The following is a 21178-nucleotide window of genomic DNA, read 5'->3' as shown; positions in this document are numbered from 1 at the left end:
GGCTAATGACCAAGCTGGACAATAGTTGCATTCGCCCTCGCTCCGCCACAACAGCTTGCGAAGACGACGACACAACCTCCCCGAAGGTCAGATCCGCATCTCATCGTCATCCGCTTCCTTCTCCTCCTCCTCCTCCTCCTCCTCCTCCCCATCCTCATCGTCAGCGCCCAGCTCAAATACACTGTTACGCCACGAGATCTCTCGGTCGTTCAGCCACCGTCGAGCAACCTTGTTCTGCATCTTGTTATATGCAGTCTTGTCCGCCGGGCCACCACGCGCCTTGGGCAGATTGCAGCCGTGCTCGCGCATGTGGATGACAACAAGGGCGCGGCGGTTCATCGTTCGACCTCCGATGGTGCAAGCTGGCATTGGGCAAGGGAAGGCGTGGGTTCTTGGATCGTTTGCTGAGCCTGAGACTGGCTGTGGAGCTGCCGGTTCTGAGGCCGCAGGAGCTGCAAGCGGTACATATTGATTCGGTATGTCTGTCCCACGCTGGTCGCAGTTGGCCGCCGCTCGCTCGAGATCATTGCACATCTCTCCTTCCATATCATCATCATCCTCGCCTGTAAGATCTGTCGGCTGGGCGTCGACACCCTTAGCGACCTGGTCCTCGGCACCTTGGCCAACACGTACGATTACGCCTACATGCTGGACGGCTACATTCGCAAGGCCTTGCACGAATGGATTGCTAGGGCCTCGTACATCCGTAAACCATCGGCTTCGGTACACTCCATTGACATCTTTGAAGATCTTGTCATGAATGAGGGGAATCTCATCGGTGGCAACGCCCGGTAGAAGTAGTTCAAGTGCCACGTTCACCGTCTGGTCGTCAGTGTCCATCCCCTCGCGATCGAACAGAGCGGCAGTCTCAAGCACTGTCCAACCATCAGGCACGACCGATGGCTCAGCAGTCAGATCCTCGGCGAACCACCACGACCTAAGCTCAGGCCCAGCGGCGAGGTCTTGGTGGATGCCGATGTGGTACAGTGGGCCGTGCCGCTCGATGTTGTGTCCCTGCTCCGCGACTGCATCGACGACTTGCGGGGGGTACGGAGCGTTAAGATAGCACGGCGCAGTTTTGAAGATTGGCATCTTGCTGGGAGTTGAGCAAAGCAGGCGTGGCCGGTATCGACGGCGCTCGTATTGTTGCGTTTGGCGTTGCTAACCGTATCTTGGTAGAAGGCTAAAATGGTACCGAGACTGGTGATCTTGTTTGTGGTCGAGGAAACGATACATCGATGGATGTACGACGTTCTATCTCTTATAATGTGACAGGAATGAGAGTGAACGAGTGTTTGGAGCTCAGACTGACTAAGGCGCCGAATGCCAAGGCGGCTCCTGTTTGTTGAATGTTCTCACATTCACAAGGTCTGCTGTTGATGGGAGAAGGATAAGGTGTGAATGCATTTTATTTAGTTTGTTGACTCTGGCCTTTCTGATGGTGCTATAGGCTACTAGAGTGGCCTAACAACGAGGAAGAGTCTTCACATACCTATAGTAATATGATGTTTGCTGCCGGCAAGCCTCCCCTTGTTTTCGATGGAAAAATTTCGTAGCACCGCCCACTACGTTGCAAAAGAGCGACAAAAGAGGAAAGACAACTAAAGACTGTCTCAGCTGTCTGGAGGCTCACCGGACAGCGGCCAAGGCCTATACCTGTGACTAGCATGATCTCCTTTAAATCCGCTTGCTATGCTCGTTTCTGATATCCGGCTCCACCGCTCGAGGAGTCAGAGCCTCGACGATCATCTCTAGACGATCATCGATTTCCACTTCGCATCTGGCTTAATTACGGAGTCTAAATGTCTAACAGCGTCCACGTATCTCAGCCTTGCCAAAGCGCCAGACACAGATCATGAACGAAGTGACGAGCCCGATCAACCTCCTCGTCTAGACCTTGGGTACAACACTCGCATACCAGACCATAGCCTGGGATCGCATGCCGCTTGCTGATGTGATCCGCCAACCTCACCCGCGAGCTCAAGGTTCTCCCGTACAGAAGACACGTTCGAGCAGCGCTGGCAAGCGGATGGTAGGGTGCCGGTGTTTTGCCCTTAGAGGGCCTAATAGGTCGACTTCTCGTCGCCCAAGTTGGCTTTGGTGGTAGTATTAGTCTGGGCGTCCGCGCAAGAGCTTCTTGAGGAAAGTGTCGCAGCACACTCCGACTGTCTGTGGTGATGCTGCGGTACTGGTTGGTTCTATGCTTACTAACCGTGTGCTTCTTGGTGTGGGGATGTTTTTGTGATGCTGGTAGGTTGCAGCAAATCCCAAGGTAAGCGGTCCTAGTCCGTTGTACCTCGAGCTTCATTCTCACTTCCACATATAACCTCTATTACTATGAAAGCCATACACACTACTAAAACCTACTCGATATCTCGCGCAAATCGGTCCCTCTTCGACTGACCGAGCGGGCGGTGAAGATAACGAGGTACGGCACAATAAACGGACGTCCGAACGACTGCATCACTGTTAAAGAAGAGTAGTCATCGCCGGAGGAAGTCCAGCAAGCGGACAGGACCCCTGGACAGGTAGCACACTGCCAATCGAGCTCGGAGGACCAGTCTTCTTCGGGTGTGTTTCGTATTGCCCGGACACGGGGACATTTGGGCTCCATTTCGCACAATATGAGTAGTCTCCTCGCTCTTGGACCGGCACGACACCAGCTTTAATGAATAGACTGGATTGGTTTGATGCTCGTCGTTCTTCCTGCAATCCAGCCGTACTCCATGGCGTTTCACTCATTATATGTCATGACCATCGAGCTCGTCTTCATCACATTATCTCCGCGACCACGTCCACGAAATCTCAGGTTGCTGCGGATATGTTAATATGACAGTATCGCGACTCTGTGTGCACAGGAATGGATGTCAATGAGGTGAAGTCGGAAGTGCTGCGCGATTGGGACGGCTCTTCCGCAAGCTTGGCAACAGTCCAGACGACCTCTGCGCTTCACCTCATCTCGCCTCCGTCCCTTTGAATCTCTACGTGACCGCGATTTCACGCTTATACGATGTGGAAGAGCCTACAGGCACCATATAACAGCGTGACTTGCACAATGGCGCCCAAGCAGAGGATCAAATATGTAGGGTCATCGACGAACGAACCCACCAGAGTCGGAGTCCATGGTGGCGTGCAGCACTCAGATTTGGAGTATGATTTGCAGCACACCATAACATGCTTAAACTTCGACTCGCCTCACACTCTCTTCTGGATCCGTCTATTTGCTCTGTTCACATACAGCGAAGCTTTGCATCAATTCGCGGTAACGTACAAAGACTGATCATGAACAAATACACATATCTGCTTGCTGTCTCGTCTACATACCCATCTTAAGCTGAGCCACAGTAAAACATTCCAAGCCATCCAAGACTTTGATAATGGAGGCCTACTGATGCTCGACTCGAGGATCGGTAGCACAAGCTTCCCTCAAAAGACGATTTCGATGGATATAAAATGGCTGGAGTGCAGGTTGAGGAAGAAGTGACCATTCACTTATACCTCAAACAGGATTCTGCGAGGCTAGTGATGACCGCTGCATTAGCGTCTCCAAACCAGCCAATCTGAAGCACTGCTTCAGCTCTGCAACAGGTTCCAGTCACGTGGCCGCATGCCTCGCAGACTAGCAGACTCCGGTCAGGCTTGAGGGCTAGAGGCGAGTATATATACTAATGATGGCCACCCTCAAAGTTGTTCCAACACACCTCCAACAAACTCGATCATCCACTGACCTTTCAACAGCCTCGAAAGTGATTCAACACCCCTTCCAGGCACATCGATCATCCAGCGACGATCGACCACCTCCATCACATCGGCTCCGTGATAGCTCTCCACAAACTCAGCATCACGGTACCTCCAGCATATTACAGAGAATACTTTCTGTTGCGTGCCACAAGACCTATCCTCGCAATGGCGAACACGCTTGCCAACGCTCTTAACACGCTTGCTTCGGCAACTCACAATGACGCACTGCCAGGCTCTGCGGACTTCTGGAGCGAGCATATTCACAAGAGCCTGAACAACGGCCTCGTCGTCAGCGACATGCGCAGCTCTCTCCTTGAAGACTACGCCGAACTGACCGACGAGCTCTCCATCGACTTCGCCATCTGGTACAACGCTCGCTTCAACGACCAGACAGACCCCACCAATATCACCATCGAACTGCTTTGCGACTACGTCGTCCCCCGTAACTGCAAGAAATACCGCATTACAGGCGACGATTGGATTTGCGAGATCGCACGCTTCAAAGTCCTTGCCGACAGCATCTACGGTGCACTTTTGCTACCCTACGACATCCCCGACGACTTCAATGAAGCACAACTCAACAAGTTCACGAAGGGCCAGGAGATTGCTCTAGGCTTGCTTAACCAGCAGCTTGGTACTTCAGGCGGGAGATATTCCGCTCAAATCTTCAGTATGAAGATGGCTCGTACCATCATCTGTGTCAACAAGAATGGGCTCTCGAACGAGTTCACCGCTGACTTCGACGCCAAGGACAATAAGGCCAGCAACCGCGACGCTCGCTACCAGCAGATCAAGTGCTCGGTCCGTGGTCAAAAGGTGTGCAACGTCGTCCGTGCCAATAAGTTGCTCGCGTTGGACATTGCTACCGGCAAGATCCTGCACAAAATCGCTCGCGATCTCGACTACGAGCTTCACAACAAGATCTGTCACGTCAAGTCCAATTGCCAGCGCGACGAGCAGCTTAAGAAAGCAGCTGCCGCTCGGGCTGCCGCTCGGGCTGCAGCCACCGACAGCACCGAGGGTGGCAAGGGCAACAAAAAGCGTCGTCGCGGTGACAAGAGTGAGCAAGCCCAGCTCTTTCTACCGGATGACGCTATCGACCACGTCTCCAACCCCAGCGTGGAACAAGAAGGCCGCACCTTTTTGAATAATCACTATGAGGGCAAGGCCGACAACAATGAGGAGTCCAAGAACCTGTTCACCAAACCTATGCCTGTGCGCAACAAAGGTGCTCCTCGTTGCAAGCTTCCCACTCCTACTGTTCCAGCTGGCACGATGTCTCTTTCCATGGGCGCAGATGCCACTACTAATAACAACCCGTATCACATCCAATCCCGCACTTCCTATGCCCAGCACCCGGTCAATGCTGGTCAGCAGGCCTACGACACACCCTATCCCTTCGTCAACGGCCAGGGCATCAACAACCTCACCGCTCCTGGCTACCCCACGGCGGGTCAGGTTGCCGGTATGAGCCAAATGCCGATGACACAGCCACAGTACCCTCAGTACCCGACCTATGGCAATCATGCTCGGTCCGCTACCTCCTTCGGCAACCCGCAGATGAAGATGGGTGCGACTCAGCCCAGCATGAGTGTCTACCACTTCGGCTTCACTACGCCTTCTACTCCGATGTTCCGCGCTTCTCCCAATCTCGACTTCGATGCTGCTGCGCCTAGCTTCAACTTCAAGTATGGCAACAAGGGTGGCATCGACGACGACGACGCTTGAGCAAAGACAATGCTCATAGCAGCTCGCAAGACTTGACAGAACAGGCGCTCGTGCCATGTGGTGGCTCAGCTGTGCAACATCAAGATCGTGAGGTGGTGGCTTTGCAACGAGGCTACAAAACGAGTAGTCGGCATCTTTTCCGACCTGAACTGATACGACCACTAGCAATTGCTGTGGGTTGGTATGACGCGTTGTGCTGCGTTCTGATCCGATTTGAGAGCGTTCTGATGACACTGGAGTATGCGACTTTGGTCCATCTCACATAACGGCCGAATCGCATGCGTTTACACAACAATCTGATAGCTCAGGCATCTGCTAGCAGGTCTTCAGTGGTCCTGGCATGCGGCATTGTACATAGCTAAACAACATACTGCTCATGATATCTCGTGTACTGCTCTACGTCCTTCAAGATCTGGTGCAAGTCTTGTCGTACATGCGTTTGTGTAGTTGGCTTTGTTATCCTTTTTCACGCTAGAATTCTTTGTCTTGAACAAACGGTATCTCCATCTTGAGAAAAATCTGCCCGATCGGTAGCGTAGAGACTTGCGGACAATGCTGGAGTGGACTCGAGACGACCGAGTTCGTCACAGTAAGCCTCGAAGCATCTCCACCATGTCATCTGCGGCGCCGACTCGAGCCATGCTGGCCGAGGACATTTCCACACTCCGCCGCTACATCAACGAAACCACTTGAGTGACCATCAGAGAGCAAGCCCTTCAAGATCCACTTCCACCCTGTACCCCGAAAAACGATCCCCACCCTTTTGAATATCATCCACAACCATGTTTATCAACCCACCCAGCGTAATACTAGATCCCAGCCGAAGCTTCATAGTCGCAGCATTCTCCAGTCGACGGAACCAGCACTCCAAGTGTCCGCTCGTGGCATGCAGTAAAATGTCCTCCCACATCCCATGCACCCGCTCGATCTGTCCAAGAGTAAGAGTGGAGATATGGACTGTCATGCCGAAGAGCACTCCGACCAGGGGATGAGTGACGAATACGGTCGAGCCTTCAGGACAGATGCGGAGGAGTCTGTGCCTAAGCACCTCACAGGCGGAGGGGTCGTTGTGGCCGGGTGCGATAGGTCGAAGTGTAGGCGAGGACTCGATTATGCTTTTGAAGATTGAGTTGCCTCGGCGAAAGGGATGTAGGGTACGTAGATCGAGGTTCTGGAGAATTGCTTCGAGGAGCTCGACGATGCCGAAAATCTTGAGCGTGGCCGTTGGCTGGAACACACCTGTGTCGTTTGTCAGAATACTATGTCTCGATGTCCAAAGCTGATGGACCAGTCTACCAGTATCAAGCTCGCCACGAACGCCGCTCCAACTCCATCTTCAGTAATCGAGCTTTACTGCAAGGAGGCATACGTGCCATGACAGCGTAAGTCGATCTCCGATTCCTTTGCTCTTTCGCCCTGCAGACTTTCTAGGTTCTGTATGAAGCGGTGGATTCCTCGCATCTTGCGTCACGCCTCAGGGGGAGTCCACATGGAAGCGCTGCATTCACTTCTGTCCCACCCTGCACATGTCTACCAGCCGTGGTACATACGCTCGCACGAGCGGCTTGCAACCAGACGGGAGGCACCAGCAGCAGGTGGGTGCTGAAGAACCCGGACATGATAAGGTGAGACCGCGAGAACAGTGTATTCGAACAAGGCGAAATCCTGCCATAAAGATCAAGAATCCGGCCGGGAGGCTATCGTAGAGGCCAAGGCAACGCAACGAAGTGTGACTCGGAATCAGAACATCCATTGACTCTGATAATCATTACATCGATGTAAATCCGCCGAATATACATGACGTAGCGTCCACACCCACCAACCCATACATCCACCAAGTCCACACTGCATTCCAATCCCACCAAACCTATCCCCAAGTCCCCCCCCCCCCCCTCCCCTGCCGCCTCTGCGCCGACAACCTCCAATCATCCTCCCCCGCGAACCGATTATGGAGGGGTTTAATAACCTCCTCCCTCTTCCTCCTACTCATCCCCCCATCCCTCCCCGCCACCTTAAAGAAAGTCGGCGCAGCCTCGACAAGCCACTTCGGCTCAATAGCAGTAACATTATGCATATACTCCCGCGTCGTCTCGACGAGACTGTGATAGATGACGTGTTCGGCGGCTTTGCCGAATAAGGCGGAGGAAGGGTGCATGAAGACTGGTGTTCCTTCGACGAGGGTCTTGTAGCCTTCTTGGGGGTCTTTGCGGGCGGAGTTGCGGAAGAAGCCGGCGCAGAGGGCTTGGCGGACTCGCAGGCTCTCGCGGCCGCAGGAGACGATGCGGAGGCGATGTCGTTCGAAGATTTGTACGAGTTGTTTTCGTACGTCTTCTACCCTGCGCATGGATCTGGGCTGGACGAAATTCTCAAAACACCACGGGTCGCCCTTGCCCGCTCCAGCCCAGCCTTGGTAGACATTCAACAGGGTCAGATGATCGCCCGCTGGGTCATGGAAACGCGCTTTCTTCTGATCAGCCTGCTGTTGCTTTTCCTTCGGACGGTGGAAGACCGTTTGCACGGCCGAGATCATGGCGACGATACTCAGCATTTCCTCACTACAACCCAACTCCACGGAGATGATGAGGGATTTGGCCAGTGTAGGCTCCATAGGGAAATCGGCCACTCGTCTTCCCATCCTCGTGAGGAGGCCTTCGTCGTCCAGGGCAGAGAGTGCATACAACTCCTCCAGCGCCGTGAGCATAGTATTCGTCGGCGGGGGATCCATGAAATCAAACCCCAACAAATCATTGATTCCCATAGCTTTAAGCATCAAAATCGTATTCGCCAGATTCTGCCTCTGAATCTCCGGGATTGTGGTCGGCAACATCTCGTTCTGAAAAGCACTCTCCGTATACAACCTGAAACACTTTCCCGGCCCTGTACGTCCAGCACGACCAGCCCGCTGTTTCGCCTGCGCTTGCGAGATGGGTGTGACTTGCAATCGATCCATGCCGAGTTTAGCATCGTAGGCTGTCTGTTTGACGAAACCAGGGTCGATGACGAAGTATATCCCATCAATCGTAATCGAGGTCTCGGCAATGTTCGTGGCAATCACCACCTTCCTGCTCCCTTCAGCCGCGGGCTCGAAGATTCGACTAGCGATCTCACTCGGCAGGGCGCCGTAGATGGGTAAGATGACGAGTTCCGGCACTGACGGTCCCAGGGCTTTCATCCTCTCGTACAGAATCTCACAACTCGTATCGATCTCCTCTTTTCCAGTCAAGAAGAGCAAAATATCGCCCGCCGGCTCCGTGAGATGGATTTGCATCACCGTCGTGAGGGCGGAGTCGAGGTAATCGCTTTCTGGGTCGCGGGAGTACATGATTTCGACTGGGAAAGTGCGACCGGGGATAGTGAGGATGGGGCATTCGAGGAAGTAGGAGCTGAATTTTTCGGCGTCGAGGGTGGCAGAGGTGATGATGACTTTCATGTCTGGTCTGCGCTTGAGCGTCTTCTTGAGGAGGCCGAATAGGACATCGGTGGCGATCGTGCGTTCGTGGGCTTCGTCGAGCATGATGACGGAGTACTTGTTCAACTCCGGGTCGAGTAGGATTTCTCGCTGCAGGATTCCATCGGTCATGTATTTTATCCTCGTACGGTCGGAAGTCTTGTCCTCGAAACGGATGGTATACCCCACCTCTTCCCCGAGTCTACATCCTACTTCATCGCTCACGCGCTGTGCAACGGACATGGCAGCCACACGACGAGGTTGCGTACACCCAATCATGAGACCATTGTTACCATAGCCGTCTTCAGCAAGATATTGGGTTAGCTGAGTAGTTTTGCCAGACCCGGTATCGCCGACTACAATCATGAGTTGGTACTGTCTGACAGCCTCGAGGAACTGTCTGCGCATCTTGAACGCTGGGAGGGTTTCTCGCTGCTCTTTGATGGAGAGGTTGGAGCGCTTGCCCATTTCCGCACCGCGGCCAGAAGCGATCTTCTTCCATTCGGGGACTTCGGTGCCTTTGGCTGCTTGGCTTGCATTCTGGCGTAGATCTGATGCGAAGCGTTTCTCGTTGGCCATCGGATCGTTCCATTCTTGGCCGAGGTCGGTCTTGCTTGCTTCTTTGGCGGCTTTGTCTTGCATTTCCTGCTGGCGGAGATCTCGGCGCTCTTTGGCGAGGACATCGCCTTGCATAGCTGCTCTGTTCATGCTACCGTCGGGTGCTTTGATGACTCGGATAGGTGATAGCTCCAGACTTTGCTTTGTCTGACCAGCCAGGAACGGTGGTTCGTCTTCTCGGACTTCGATATCCACATCCTCTTCCTCCTCGATCATTTCTCCGTTTGCAGCGTTGTTGTACTCCTCGTCCAGATCGGGATATTCAGCAGCCTTGATCACGCCGGAAGCAATGAGCTGTCTGATCTCCCACCTCTCAGGACTGGTCATGCGCTTCTTAGGCCTTCTCCCTGCACCATTACCCTCGATGATAGGCACGCCAGGAGCCATGGGATCGCCAGGCACGCCGCCATTCAGACCCACAGCGTTCGCACCAGTAGCACCAGTGAGCAACCTCCTGCCAGCATTCAAATCTTGCCCGCTGACCTGATCCACCTCCAACATGCTCAAGCTGATACGTCCATTTTGCACCTTCATGACTTTGACCTTGACTTCCTGATCTCTCGCCACTAAATCGGAGGGATGGTTGACTTTATGGTCGGCCATGGCACTGACATGAACCAATCCATCCACCTTGCCCTTGACACCTCGCAGGTTGACGAAGACGCCAAAGTCCTTGACACCTGTCACCCTGCCGTCGTAGACCTTGTATAACACCGGCTCATCATCGATCTTCTGTCGTGGCGGCTCATCATACGAATCTCTTCTCCGCCGTCCACGCCTCCCATCTCTCTCCTCCCGCGAGTGCTTCTCTGATGACTTGTGCGGTCTTGTGCGTCCGAACTCGTCCTCGAACAGGTACTCGTCATTTCTCCGCCTCGGCGACCGTGATCTCGAATGGCGGTGCCTCTTACTATCCCGCTTGTGCTCTTCCACCGGACTCATACTCCTCTTCCTCCCATTCCCATTCCCATTTCCATTCGCCTTCGCTTTCGGCGGTCCAGCCATGCTCTCCAAGATGGCAAACGTGTCGTCCAGATCATCGCCATCGCCATCGCCTTCTTCATCAAACCCCACTTCCTGATCCGGCAGACTCAGACCCGTAAACTTCTTCTTGTTCTCAACCCCATTGTGCCCAGCTTTCTTATTTCCATTCTTATACTTCGGATGCAAAGTCCGGATGAGCCGATCTATACTCTCCGCCAAGCTCTTCGGGAACTCATATTCCTCCAACGCAGCCTCAAAGTCCTTGGAAGTCGTGCATTTGGCGTGCTGGTCAATGACGAATTCCGCGATGGTTTTGTCCGCGATGCCCATATAATTGTTGATCTCCGATGTGACTTTGGACACCAGCGATAGCAGTTCCAGCTGCTCGAAGTCGTCCATGATTTAAAGTATCTCCACCAAAGGCGTGAGACTGTCTGGCGCAAAGTGCTGCATGCAGAAGTTGAGGCTTCGGCCAAATCGCTCACGAGTCATGCATGTCACGTGACGCAGTATTTGGACACTCCCGACGCCTCCGACTTCACTCTTCCACTTCACTTCTCAGACTTCTCAGACTTCTCAGACACCTCAGACACCTTACACATCACAATATATTTCGCCAACATATAACGTAATAACGTAAGAAGCCGCTGGATCACTACCCAATCGACGAATACGCACTATCACAGTAGGAAAAGTACAAGAACATCGTGGCCATTCTCTTACATGAAACGATGCTATGCTAATCCCAACGCCAATACTACCATGCTACGGACCACGGCTCACGCTTCAAAGGTTGCCCTTGAGCTCGCCATATCAATCCGTCATTCTATACGATATTCACCGCCATGGTCAAGAGAACGATGTCGCTAGTATTGGTCCTCCATCGACTCTCAGACTCACTTGCGGCTTTTACTCGCTCACTCATACCGCAATCCAATGCCAGAGCCACCATCTCGTCCTCTTTTCACTTACTACGGCCCTTCACCTTCTTCTTCGGCTTAGCCACCACAATCTCCTCCTCCTCACTGTACTCTCCACCATCGTCACTGTCCTCATCATCCACAACCCTCTTCCTCTTCCTCTTCCCACCACCCCCAGCCTTCTTCTTCACCTCCGCCTTCAACGCCTTGGCCTCATCCTTGACTTTCTTAGCCTCCTCCTCCGCCCTCTTCTTCGTATCCGCAGTCATCTGCCTCCTAACATTACTCTCCAAATAATTCACTTTAACCTCAGCCGCATACTCCGGATCCATCGCCAGACTCCCCATCCCCCAGCCCTCTAGCACATCCACCGCCACGAGCTTGTACTTAGACAGCGTCTCCACCATCAACAGCAGCCGCTCGGAGCAAATGGAGTCGAAATTGATGTGTTAAGCGTGCGTGCCTTTGGGCTTGGGTTTCGCGGTCGCGAGGTCGTAGATTGTGGTCTTGATTCCGAGGTCGTGGACTTTGATCGCTTCCTCGAAGACGACCAGACAGCGGGCTCGAGCCTCCTTTTGGCCGTGGGCAGTGGCCAGGTACCCTCGAATCGTCTCCATCGCTTCTTTCTGCTGCGCTTCGTACCGCTTCTGGACGTTTGTGCGGAGTTCCTGGTCGGCGTTCTTGATTGGGCGAGGGAGGTACGTCGAACCCGTCTGCTGTAGAGCGATGAAGAGGAGGGAGGCGTAGTGGTGCATTTGATTCTTGGTGGTGGCGAGGTCGTCGTTTTTGATGTTCAGGCTGGTGAAGACCGAGGCGGGGGGGTGGGCGAGGAGGTAGCGGGCGTCGTCTGGGGAGGCGATGTCGGGGATGTAGGCGATAGGAGGGTGGTTGGCGGCATCGGCCTCGTCGTCGTCGTCGTCGTCGTTGACTTGCGGCTCTTCTTCCTCGCCCTCGTCATTCTGCTCCGGAGATGGCTCGGCTGCTTTGATCTTGCTGGATTTCGGCAAGGGCTTGTTGACTGGAGTGCGAGCAGATGCTGCGGCGGACTTCTTCTTCCGCTTTGGCGCAGCGTCGTTCTTCTGCACCACTGCCTGGTTCTGCATCACCGCCTCAGCAGGTAATAGCGGCCGAGAGCCCTGCTGGCGACCATATGTGGCAGTCATACTACCATTCGATACCGTACCAGCTGGAGCGACACTGCCCACCTTTGAGAAGTTCGACTCACAGATCTGGACATACACGGTCAAGATCTTGCCTCTCAGCTCCGGATATCTCTGGAACAGCTGCCCGTTGTATCCATCTACCCACATGCCGTTCTCCAGCTCGTAGTCCGTGTACGTGTTGCAGAAGTCGTGGTTGGATAGCATTCTCTCCTGGACGGTGGGCGGCGCACGATGAACTTGAGGATGGAATTGGAGTTGTGGGAGGCTGGCGGGTGGTGGTGGTGGTGGTGGGTAGAATGGGTTGGCGCCAACCATGTTGTTGTTGGGGTAGCTGTTGTGGTGGAGTACGGGTTTCTTGTCCCAGGAAGGAGAAGGGTGTGCCGAAGCGTTGAAGGTGAAGGCTTGGTGTTGTGGCGCGAACGGGTGAGCATGGTAGGGTGGAGCCATCGTAGCCTGAGCCGGTGTAGGTGGCGCTGCGGATGGGTTGAATTGGAACGGTGAAGCCATTACAGCAGTCGGAGCAGGAGCCTGTGGCGCCATGGTCGAGCGATGGTTGACGTTCGACTGCTGGTTGCTGATCGGTTGCTGAATGCTGATCGGTTGCTGATTAGTGGTCGAGTGCTGGGCGTTGGTCGAAGAAGGAAGCACGAGCTGAGGTTCGACCACATCATTCGACTCGCTGGTGGAGCCCAGGTCGTACATGTCCTCATTGATCATGGCGTTCCACTCTTCCACGCTCATGTCGGCAATCTCGCCCCAAGGAGCCTTTGACTCGAGTTGAAGATTGGACATGGCTGCGGAGCTGTTGATGGTTGTCGTGGTGACTGCGTCGGCAGCAATAGTAAGTGTCGATGCTGTGGCCGTCTTACTGTTGAATGTCAGACGATCACGAGTTGTTGAGGTTGGTTGGTCGGTGTGGGTGCGGGTCGGTATGAGGATATCAGGGTAAAAGGAGATCCGACATGGTCGTATATGAGGGGCGGAGAATGAATGACATTGTAGACGTGTCTCCTAGCGCGACGTGTTTGGAGGTAAAAGTGGCATCGAAGTCACTCAGCACGTAAACGGAAGGCACAGCACAATCGCATTCACACGAGCGTAGGACAAAGAAAGGAGACGGGGGATCAATGGGTTTGTGCAGTCTACGTGCTCGATTCCGGCTGGCGGTGATAGTCGTAGGCGGACGGTGTCTCGAGAATGCTAAGCTATGCCTACTGCCCATACATTGGACCACAGCATCACTCTGCGAGAAGAAGACCTGATTTGGTAGACTGGATGGTTAGAGTTCGTAACGACTTGCTAAGTTGAACGACCTCTTCTCAGAATAATGTGCCTACTATTAGCGTAAGTGGACAGCTAGTTCTGTTATCGAATCTGATCGTTCCCACCAGTTGGTATCGTCGACATGCGAGTGTCAACTCTGGCAAGGGAAAGCAACAGGCCTGGTCATGGCGCCGAGGTGCACGTTGCTGGACATCCACATGGGACACGATAGAAATCAAGGTGTCTACATGCACTGACGGCAAGACGAAACCGTGGAATTATATGCTTGCACTCATCTACCACGGTCAGCAATATAATGCAAGTCGTTCGACGCTTCCGAGTCAAGCACTAGGAGCGCTCAGCGAATGTCCAACGCTACTCGCCCTCACAATGAGTCCCAAGCCAGCGCTGCGAACTATGCAGACCATCAATATCGTGAGATTCACACTACAGTCCGACTCGAGCTGCATGCCATCATGTGACGTTTCTGTTCGCAGCTCTGGGTAAGTATGAATCAAATGCTGGCGTCTGTAGTCCGTGCATCGTGCTAATATATAAGCTGCCAACGATCGAATTTCCAATCATTCTCTCAGGCACGAACAACATAGCCACTCCTTAATGACAGCCAACATCAACCCTTCGACATAGACGATATGCAAGCTTCGACTGCATGTAAAGATACCTCGATGGCCGTGGTAAAAGGCTAGTCTCCTCATTCGAGCATCGCAAGTAATTTCGCTAACTTGCAGGATCCCAGGTACTCCAACGACCGCTGCCGCATGCGTTTTTGGTATCGTGGAGCTCCTCGAGATCATCCTCGCCAATTTCGAGTTGCTAGAACTGCACATCCTTCAGGGCGTCGACCCGTCATTTCGCCAAACGATCCGCACATCTCCGGTCCTAAGACGCATCGCTCTGGGTGACGACGACAATCGCATTGGGAGACACCACAGGTTACTCACCATCATTGTCGGCGCGACCTTCACTGTCTGCGACAAGGGCTCTAGATTGCGCAACTCGGGTGTGTCTAGCTCGGGTATGAAGGTTCGCGCAATGATAACACTTGTATGCGAAGGAAGCCGGCGGGTGGACGGCTTTTGGAGGGAGATTCTGCTCCACGCGATCGACTTCGATTATGACTGTTTTGTTGGTCGTCAGGATTCTGCCGGTCCCTTCATGTTGATGCTCGGTCCGAGGGCTACGCTTGGGGATCTAGTCGATGCAGTATTATAGCGCGCCGGACATGAGGGGAGCCTGCTGGGTTAAGCATTTGATGCATATACGATGGGTACAACAGCATGAGCCTAAGTCATTTCGACACAGTGGAGAGGTCTGGAGGTTCGGCTCATCGAAATGATTTCTAGGCCCAGCAGCGGTCTAGTAGTCGGTAGGCAGAGACCGGACAGCGTTGGTCGTTGGAGCAACTCGCTGATGGCTCTCTGGTTACGAGACCGAGCTCAACTAAGTGTCAGATTACCAAGAGGCGTCTTCAGTGCTTGTATTTCTTAAGTCTTCATCGTGTAGAACTGATTGCCTGGATCAGCATATCTATTCAATCTCGTTCTCGAAGGTTTCGGTGGACGAGGGTTTCAAGAGGAGGGCATAGTACCGAACGCGTTCAAAAGCCCTTTGTTCGATTCCAGAATCGATCGCAGCCATTGTTGTTTCGCAGACGTTATCGAGTCCTGACGATATACCGTCAATGCTGGGCTAGGAATGCACGTGTACCAGCTGAGTAGAAGTGAATGGCCGGTAAAGTGAAGATGGTCAACAGATCAACGCGGGACGGCGCGAGAGCGTGCTGGTGGTCATATCAGATCTTGCGCAGCTCGAACACCTTCACATTCAAATTTCATTCCACAAAGATCTGTCCAAGATGGCGGACAAAGAAAAAGGTAAAACTACCCTCGTTCCGAGAGAGGTCTGTTATTGTGCTGACAATTCCAAGGTGCACAGAGTGGTGGCCCAGCTGCGGCAGCAGTGTTCGGTGCAGTCGAATTACTCGAGGCAATCCTAGCAAAACTCGAGCTGCGGCAGCTCCATGCCATTCAACGCGTCAACTCGGCCTTCAAAAACGTCATCAACGGCTCGCCAACTCTTAGAGCAATCGCTCATGACAGACATGGGTCTCCGGCTGGGTCGCGGTCACCCTATCGAATAGCCAGCACACACGTTGACGACAACACTTTCATTGTCTGCAGTAAGGTCTCGACCTTCCGATTGATTGACGCGTGGGACTACAAGCTGAGGGCAGATGTGTCGATGCTTGTGTCTGGCCAAAGTGAGCGGATGCACGGGTTGTGGGAGGGGATGATTGTGACGGACTGGGACAAGTCCTTTACCTGTAAATTCGACCGGCGTCACCGAACGGACAGATGGAGCATCAAGGTTGAGCGTGGCGATACCCTGGGTGAATTGGTCGATGCGTTGATATTGAGAGTCAGGAAGGAAATGAAAACGACTTCGTTTCGGGCGCTGGTCAGGGGGTAGTTATGTTCCTTGGGTCGGCGGACAAGGAGGTAATCAAGTTGCGGCAGGCAAAGATGGGACTCGCATCACCGCTCTCTCCGGCGAATAAGTCTTGTTTTCGCGTCCATAGAGAAGCTGGTGCCGAGTACAGTCCGCCGTGTATGCTGTGACTCGATGGCTCAAGCTCTGGAGATAGACTGGATTATTGCCTGTGGGCTGTGGAGGTGACGGATCACGACTTGGCCAATATAGAGGTAGAGGCACCTGTGTGTCAATGATAGAGCTATGCCAGCAAAATAGGAGCACAGATTGAGCGCGACCTCGTAGAACTGTCATCGGACAGTTGCTTGCTGAAGTGAGCGAGCGGAAGGGCGATCAGCACCCAAGGCACGCTGTATTAGCGCTGCTGAGCTCCTCTCGAGAACCATGTTGTTCACAGGCTCAGCTCTGCTTTAGGTCCATCCTGGTGTTTGCATCCAGCTCCCACTCGAATCCAGCTCAACATGGAACACGCCAGCTGGCAGTACTAATACTGAATACAAGTCCGTACAGCCGATCAAAAGAGAGCGACAATGTCGGGTATAAGGCGAGGAAAGGCGACTGCTAATAAAACATTTCTTTTCATTAAAGAAACTCCAGACACTTCACCTTTCGGCAAAGTCATCCAGCAGAGTGGAGAGTTACTTGGATATCCTAATCATACAAAGCCCCGCCCTTCATTTCATGGCCAAAGCCACCCTCCCATCCCAACCCCAAAGCGAGCCAGCGTTGTCTTTCCGCGGCGCCATCCCAAAGCACCCCATCCCGTATCAACTCCTCATAGAAGGAACGCCAGAACACCTCGCTTGAAATGCAATATTATGCGGCCGTGACCCATCCCATGCCATGCAGACCAAACATAAGAAAACCTTCCACACACACCCCACCCCATAGCCTCTCCTCCATGCCCTCATCACACCCTACCGCACCAACTCAGCAATCTTCCCCGCCACCGCCCCGGGATACCCGCGTCCCAACGCCTCCCTCACAACCCCTTTCGCTGCATCCCTCTCCTCAGCAGCCAAATACGCCCTAACCATAGCCTCATACGTACTCGGCTCCCTCCTTCCCCTGGGCACACCGGCGAAAGCCGCCTGCGCCTTAGCCAAGTTCTTCTCCAGCGTCCAGCCGTGGATAAGTGCGTTGGCGATGTAAGGGGTGAATTCCACGTGCCTGGCTTTCATATCCGATAGTAGTGCCTCTGCGGATCCAGCGAGAGCGTGGTTGGCGTTGAGGGATTCGAAGAGGGCTTGGTAGAGGCAGGGTTGTGGCCTCACGCGACCTTCTGCGAGAACGGAGTCGAAGAGTGCGCGAGCGGCAGGCATATCATGCAACACGCAGCCCTTTGCGTGGATAAGTGAGGCATAATGCACGGCCTCCGATTGGATGCCCGAAGCCAACATATCCGTCAACACCCCCTCAGCAGCCGCAAGATTAACCGGCTCAAGCGTCGCGTGCGTGTCGATAAGAAGCTTATAAGTATGAACCGTGGGCTCGATCCCCTTGCTCCTCATCCTCTCATAATACCCCAACACCTTCGCCCGATCGCGCTTGGTGGACAGGAAATACTGCATCAAACTATGATAAGGAGCCGGACGAGGTTTATAGTTCGCACATCCCTCCATCTCCTCGAAAATCTCCTCGGCGAACTTCTCGTCGCTCACACGGCACAGGGCGTTGACGATAGTGCCGTACGTGACTGACGTGGGCCGGATGCCGAGATTGCGCATCTCGGCAAAGTAGAAGAGGCAGTCGTCTATGCGGCGGGCTTTGCCGAGTTTGCCGATGAGGGCGTTGTAGAGGAAGGAGGAGGGCTCGACGCCTTCGGTTTTGGCGCGGAGGAAGATCTTGACCGCTTCGCTGGCTTCGTCGAAGGTTTTGGTGTTTTCTTTCAAGGTGGTGATGTATAAACCGAATGTGTTTGCGGAAGGGGCAGCGCCCATGTCAATCAAGTCCTGGTGATATTTAGCAGCAAGATCACGACGTCCGACGGTCAGACATCCAGCGACCATGTGGTCCAAGATCTGCTGCCAGCCGAAAACGACAACACGGTAGCGAGCATCGAATGGTACATCCTGCTTCGCCATCTCCAGAATATCGTGAGCGAGGTTGAGATTGCTCTCCTTGGCTGCAGCCTCGATGATCTTGCCGTATGTGAACATGCGTGGTACACGACCGATCCGGCGCATATTCTTGAACTTTGTCAACGCTTCACTCATACGCCGACCTTGAGGACGCTCGAGCAGGTCATTGATGGCGTTCGAGCCTTTGATGTCAGTTCGTGCAGCGTACGGATCGAAGGCGTCCTCGAAAGCAGGCTGGACAGAAGGAGCTCGAAGTTGCTGCAACGGGACCACAGGAGTAGAGGCCGGAGTCTGCGGGTAGCGGTAAGCGTTCCAGAGTCGACTCAGGTCATCCCGGTTGACATTGATCAACGTCTTCTCGATAGCCGACTCGGTCTCGGTCGAAGGCATGATGGAGCGTGACACGAGAGTCTCGAGCAGACAGCCAAATCGAGCCGGTCCGGCAATATCCGCCACACTCTCGTGCAAGATCATGTCGGTCTGCGCATGGAGCACAAGCTCAAGATCAGCTGCGTTCAAGCGCGAGATGTGCTCAACGCTCAAACGAGCAACGATGTGATCGGCGATTGGTGTGATCAACCCACCATTCTCAGCCATCATACGAAGCAATTCAGCGCTAGCCTGAGGAGTGATCTTGACTTGACTCTTGAGCATGAAAGCACCAATCAGCTCAAGCGCCTCATCGATCTGCTCAGTCGCCTCAGCCATGCTGCTCTCAGGTTGCTGATCGCGAATACGAGCGAACATGCGGCGAGCTTGACGCAGACCGAGCTCAGCCTGGCCGACACCAATAAGAGCTACTGAGCGCATGGTCGTGGGCTCGACGAGAGACAGATTCGCCTTCGTAATCTCGAGGATGCGCCAGTATGGCTCGGCAGCCTCCAGGTTGGCATTGCGGACGTGCATGGCAAGCATAGCAGAAGCTGGTGTGGCGAGGTCCTGGGTAAGCTTGGCCAATTTGTCGAAAGCCGCCAAAGCAACTTCCACCTTATTGCCATCGGCAGCAGAACAAGCGATAGCAGCCAGAGATGTTGTCAAAGCACGGCCAGTAAGCGAAGAAGCAAGATCGGTGGCATTCTTGAATGTCGGATCCTTCAGAGCTAGAGGAAGCAGAGCATCCAAAGCCACGATTTCGCGCAGCTCCTGGAGATCATGCTCATTTGTAGTCTCAGCCTGGACGCTAGCAAGGAACTTGAGACCACCTTTCAAGCGATCAGCAGATCCGTAAGCCTTGACAAGTGCGGCGTAGACCTCGTTGTCTACACGGACGATGCCGTTCTCCCCAGCGTTATTCGCAATGCACAGGTCCTTGTACTGGTCGTAGAGAGCCACGGCATTCTTGAGGTCACCGTCCGAGCCGAAAGCTGTGATCATAGGTGAGAAGACGCTGGTCGAAGTAGTCTGCGTCTGTTCGTGAATGCGGCTCATATCCTGGAGGCGTCCATGCTCTGCACAAGCAGCGATCAAGCTTGCGCAAGTATTGGCAGAGAGGGTGTTGCCAGCGAAAGTAGCCCGATCGAACAGCTTAAGTGCAATCGAAAGCGAGGAATCCTCGACCATCATGCTGTGCTCGAACTCGCTAGACCGGAACATGAACTTGCCAGGCTGTTCAAGACCACCATATCTTGCCAAACGTTCTTGCAGATTCTTACGGAGAGACACGGCCAGAAGTGCGCGGTCTGCTAAAAGACCAACAAGCATGCTGTAAGTTTCGACATCTGGCTGCACCTTTCGGCGTAGCATATCAGAGTAGACCTCTAATGCTTTCGGCACCTTCGCATGTTTTCCCGGAGTAAGCTCGATAGCAGAGGTAAGGAGAGCGCGGTATGCGGCTGGTGATGGCTGCTGCACGCCGGCGCGCAACATTCCCTGGAAGGCAGCGGGGATGCGATCATGTTGTTTGTTCTCCGCAAGCTGGAGCAGCTCGTTCGTGTAGATGTCGGCTTCGGAAGTGAAGCTTTCGGTGGGCGTAAGAGCAGTCGCTGGTGTCGAGATGGCTTGCTGTTCGGAGATAGCCAAGTCCTGCGAAACGGATGGAGCCGAAGAAGTCTTCAACATCAACCCATCCTCTGCATCCTCCTTTGACCTCAAGCTCTCCTCCGTGAGCTTGTTGTTGACCTGCTCCAATGCATCCGCTTCCAGCGCCTCATCGTGGATGAAGGCCTTGTTGAAGTTGTCCAGCGCACTTGTCGTGTACGATCTCTTCAGACTAGGAGCAGCTCTAGGCTCCTGATCCTGCTCCGGCACAGCCACCGGCTCCTCCGCTGTGACACCATCTTGCGCCTGCACTGGCACCGTAGTCGGCGGCTGCCACTCGATGGTACGGGCGAACTGGAATTGCTGCCATTCCTTATCGCCCGGCTTCTGATGCTTCTGCCAAGCATCAAAGTACTTCTCTAGCCCAGCATCATTCTGACTCGTCTCCAGTCGCGCACCCGTAGAGCTATTCGTACTGGCATGGCGGACGCCGTCTGCACCGAGGTAGACACTGTGGACCTTGGTGCGCTCGGCTTTGCGGAATCGACCGACGAGACTATCGGTGAGGGAGCCTGCGGGAGAGTTCTGGGCGGCGTAGGAGGATTGCGAGGCGGCGACGACGGTTTGGGCGTAGCCGTGGGTGAAGGATTTCAGTGCCGAGCCGGCGATACGCGAGAGGGGGACGGCTTTCACGTAAGGCATTCAGGTGATGGCGAAGCCCTTCAGTCGGGAAGGGTGGGTCTG

At 53.9% G+C, this 21178-nt stretch overlaps 9 protein-coding genes across 9 annotated transcripts; 3 read left to right on the top strand and 6 right to left on the bottom strand.

Moving 5' to 3' along the window:
- Positions 1-87: 87 nt before the first annotated feature.
- On the bottom strand, positions 88-1092 carry LTS14_001385 (uncharacterized protein; the record flags this gene model as incomplete). Its single annotated transcript, XM_064834094.1, has 1 exon — positions 88-1092. The coding sequence occupies one exon, from the start codon at positions 1090-1092 to the stop codon at positions 88-90; it is 1005 nt and encodes a 334-aa protein (XP_064697958.1).
- Positions 1093-3906: 2814 nt separating this feature from the next.
- Positions 3907-5469, top strand: LTS14_001384 (uncharacterized protein; the record flags this gene model as incomplete). Its single annotated transcript, XM_064834093.1, has 1 exon — positions 3907-5469. One exon carries the CDS (start codon positions 3907-3909, stop codon positions 5467-5469), a length of 1563 nt encoding a protein of 520 aa, XP_064697957.1.
- Positions 5470-6169: 700 nt separating this feature from the next.
- On the bottom strand, positions 6170-6845 carry LTS14_001383 (uncharacterized protein; the record flags this gene model as incomplete). Its single annotated transcript, XM_064834092.1, has 2 exons — positions 6170-6708; positions 6788-6845. 2 exons carry the CDS (start codon positions 6843-6845, stop codon positions 6170-6172), a joined length of 597 nt encoding a protein of 198 aa, XP_064697956.1.
- A 491-nt stretch (positions 6846-7336) lies between these two features.
- PRP22_1 (DEAH-box ATP-dependent RNA helicase prp22) lies at positions 7337-10918 on the bottom strand (the record flags this gene model as incomplete). The annotated part of the gene is made up of 1 exon (XM_064834091.1): positions 7337-10918. One exon carries the CDS (start codon positions 10916-10918, stop codon positions 7337-7339), a length of 3582 nt encoding a protein of 1193 aa, XP_064697955.1.
- Positions 10919-11483: 565 nt separating this feature from the next.
- On the bottom strand, positions 11484-11846 carry LTS14_001381 (uncharacterized protein; the record flags this gene model as incomplete). Its single annotated transcript, XM_064834090.1, has 1 exon — positions 11484-11846. One exon carries the CDS (start codon positions 11844-11846, stop codon positions 11484-11486), a length of 363 nt encoding a protein of 120 aa, XP_064697954.1.
- A 42-nt stretch (positions 11847-11888) lies between these two features.
- Positions 11889-13394, bottom strand: LTS14_001380 (uncharacterized protein; the record flags this gene model as incomplete). The annotated part of the gene is made up of 1 exon (XM_064834089.1): positions 11889-13394. One exon carries the CDS (start codon positions 13392-13394, stop codon positions 11889-11891), a length of 1506 nt encoding a protein of 501 aa, XP_064697953.1.
- An 861-nt stretch (positions 13395-14255) lies between these two features.
- On the top strand, positions 14256-15098 carry LTS14_001379 (uncharacterized protein; the record flags this gene model as incomplete). Its single annotated transcript, XM_064834088.1, has 2 exons — positions 14256-14368; positions 14615-15098. The coding sequence occupies 2 exons, from the start codon at positions 14256-14258 to the stop codon at positions 15096-15098; spliced, it is 597 nt and encodes a 198-aa protein (XP_064697952.1).
- A 643-nt stretch (positions 15099-15741) lies between these two features.
- LTS14_001378 (uncharacterized protein) lies at positions 15742-16355 on the top strand (the record flags this gene model as incomplete). The annotated part of the gene is made up of 2 exons (XM_064834087.1): positions 15742-15760; positions 15814-16355. The coding sequence occupies 2 exons, from the start codon at positions 15742-15744 to the stop codon at positions 16353-16355; spliced, it is 561 nt and encodes a 186-aa protein (XP_064697951.1).
- Positions 16356-17293: 938 nt separating this feature from the next.
- LTS14_001377 (uncharacterized protein) lies at positions 17294-21136 on the bottom strand (the record flags this gene model as incomplete). Its single annotated transcript, XM_064834086.1, has 1 exon — positions 17294-21136. The coding sequence occupies one exon, from the start codon at positions 21134-21136 to the stop codon at positions 17294-17296; it is 3843 nt and encodes a 1280-aa protein (XP_064697950.1).
- Positions 21137-21178: the final 42 nt, after the last annotated feature.

This window comes from Recurvomyces mirabilis (assembly GCF_035927965.1).
Source record: "Recurvomyces mirabilis strain CCFEE 5264 chromosome Unknown scaffold_3, whole genome shotgun sequence".
In the NCBI taxonomy this organism is placed as follows: domain Eukaryota; kingdom Fungi; phylum Ascomycota; class Dothideomycetes; order Mycosphaerellales; family Teratosphaeriaceae; genus Recurvomyces; species Recurvomyces mirabilis.
This window is presented reverse-complemented; position numbering and strand designations above follow the sequence as displayed.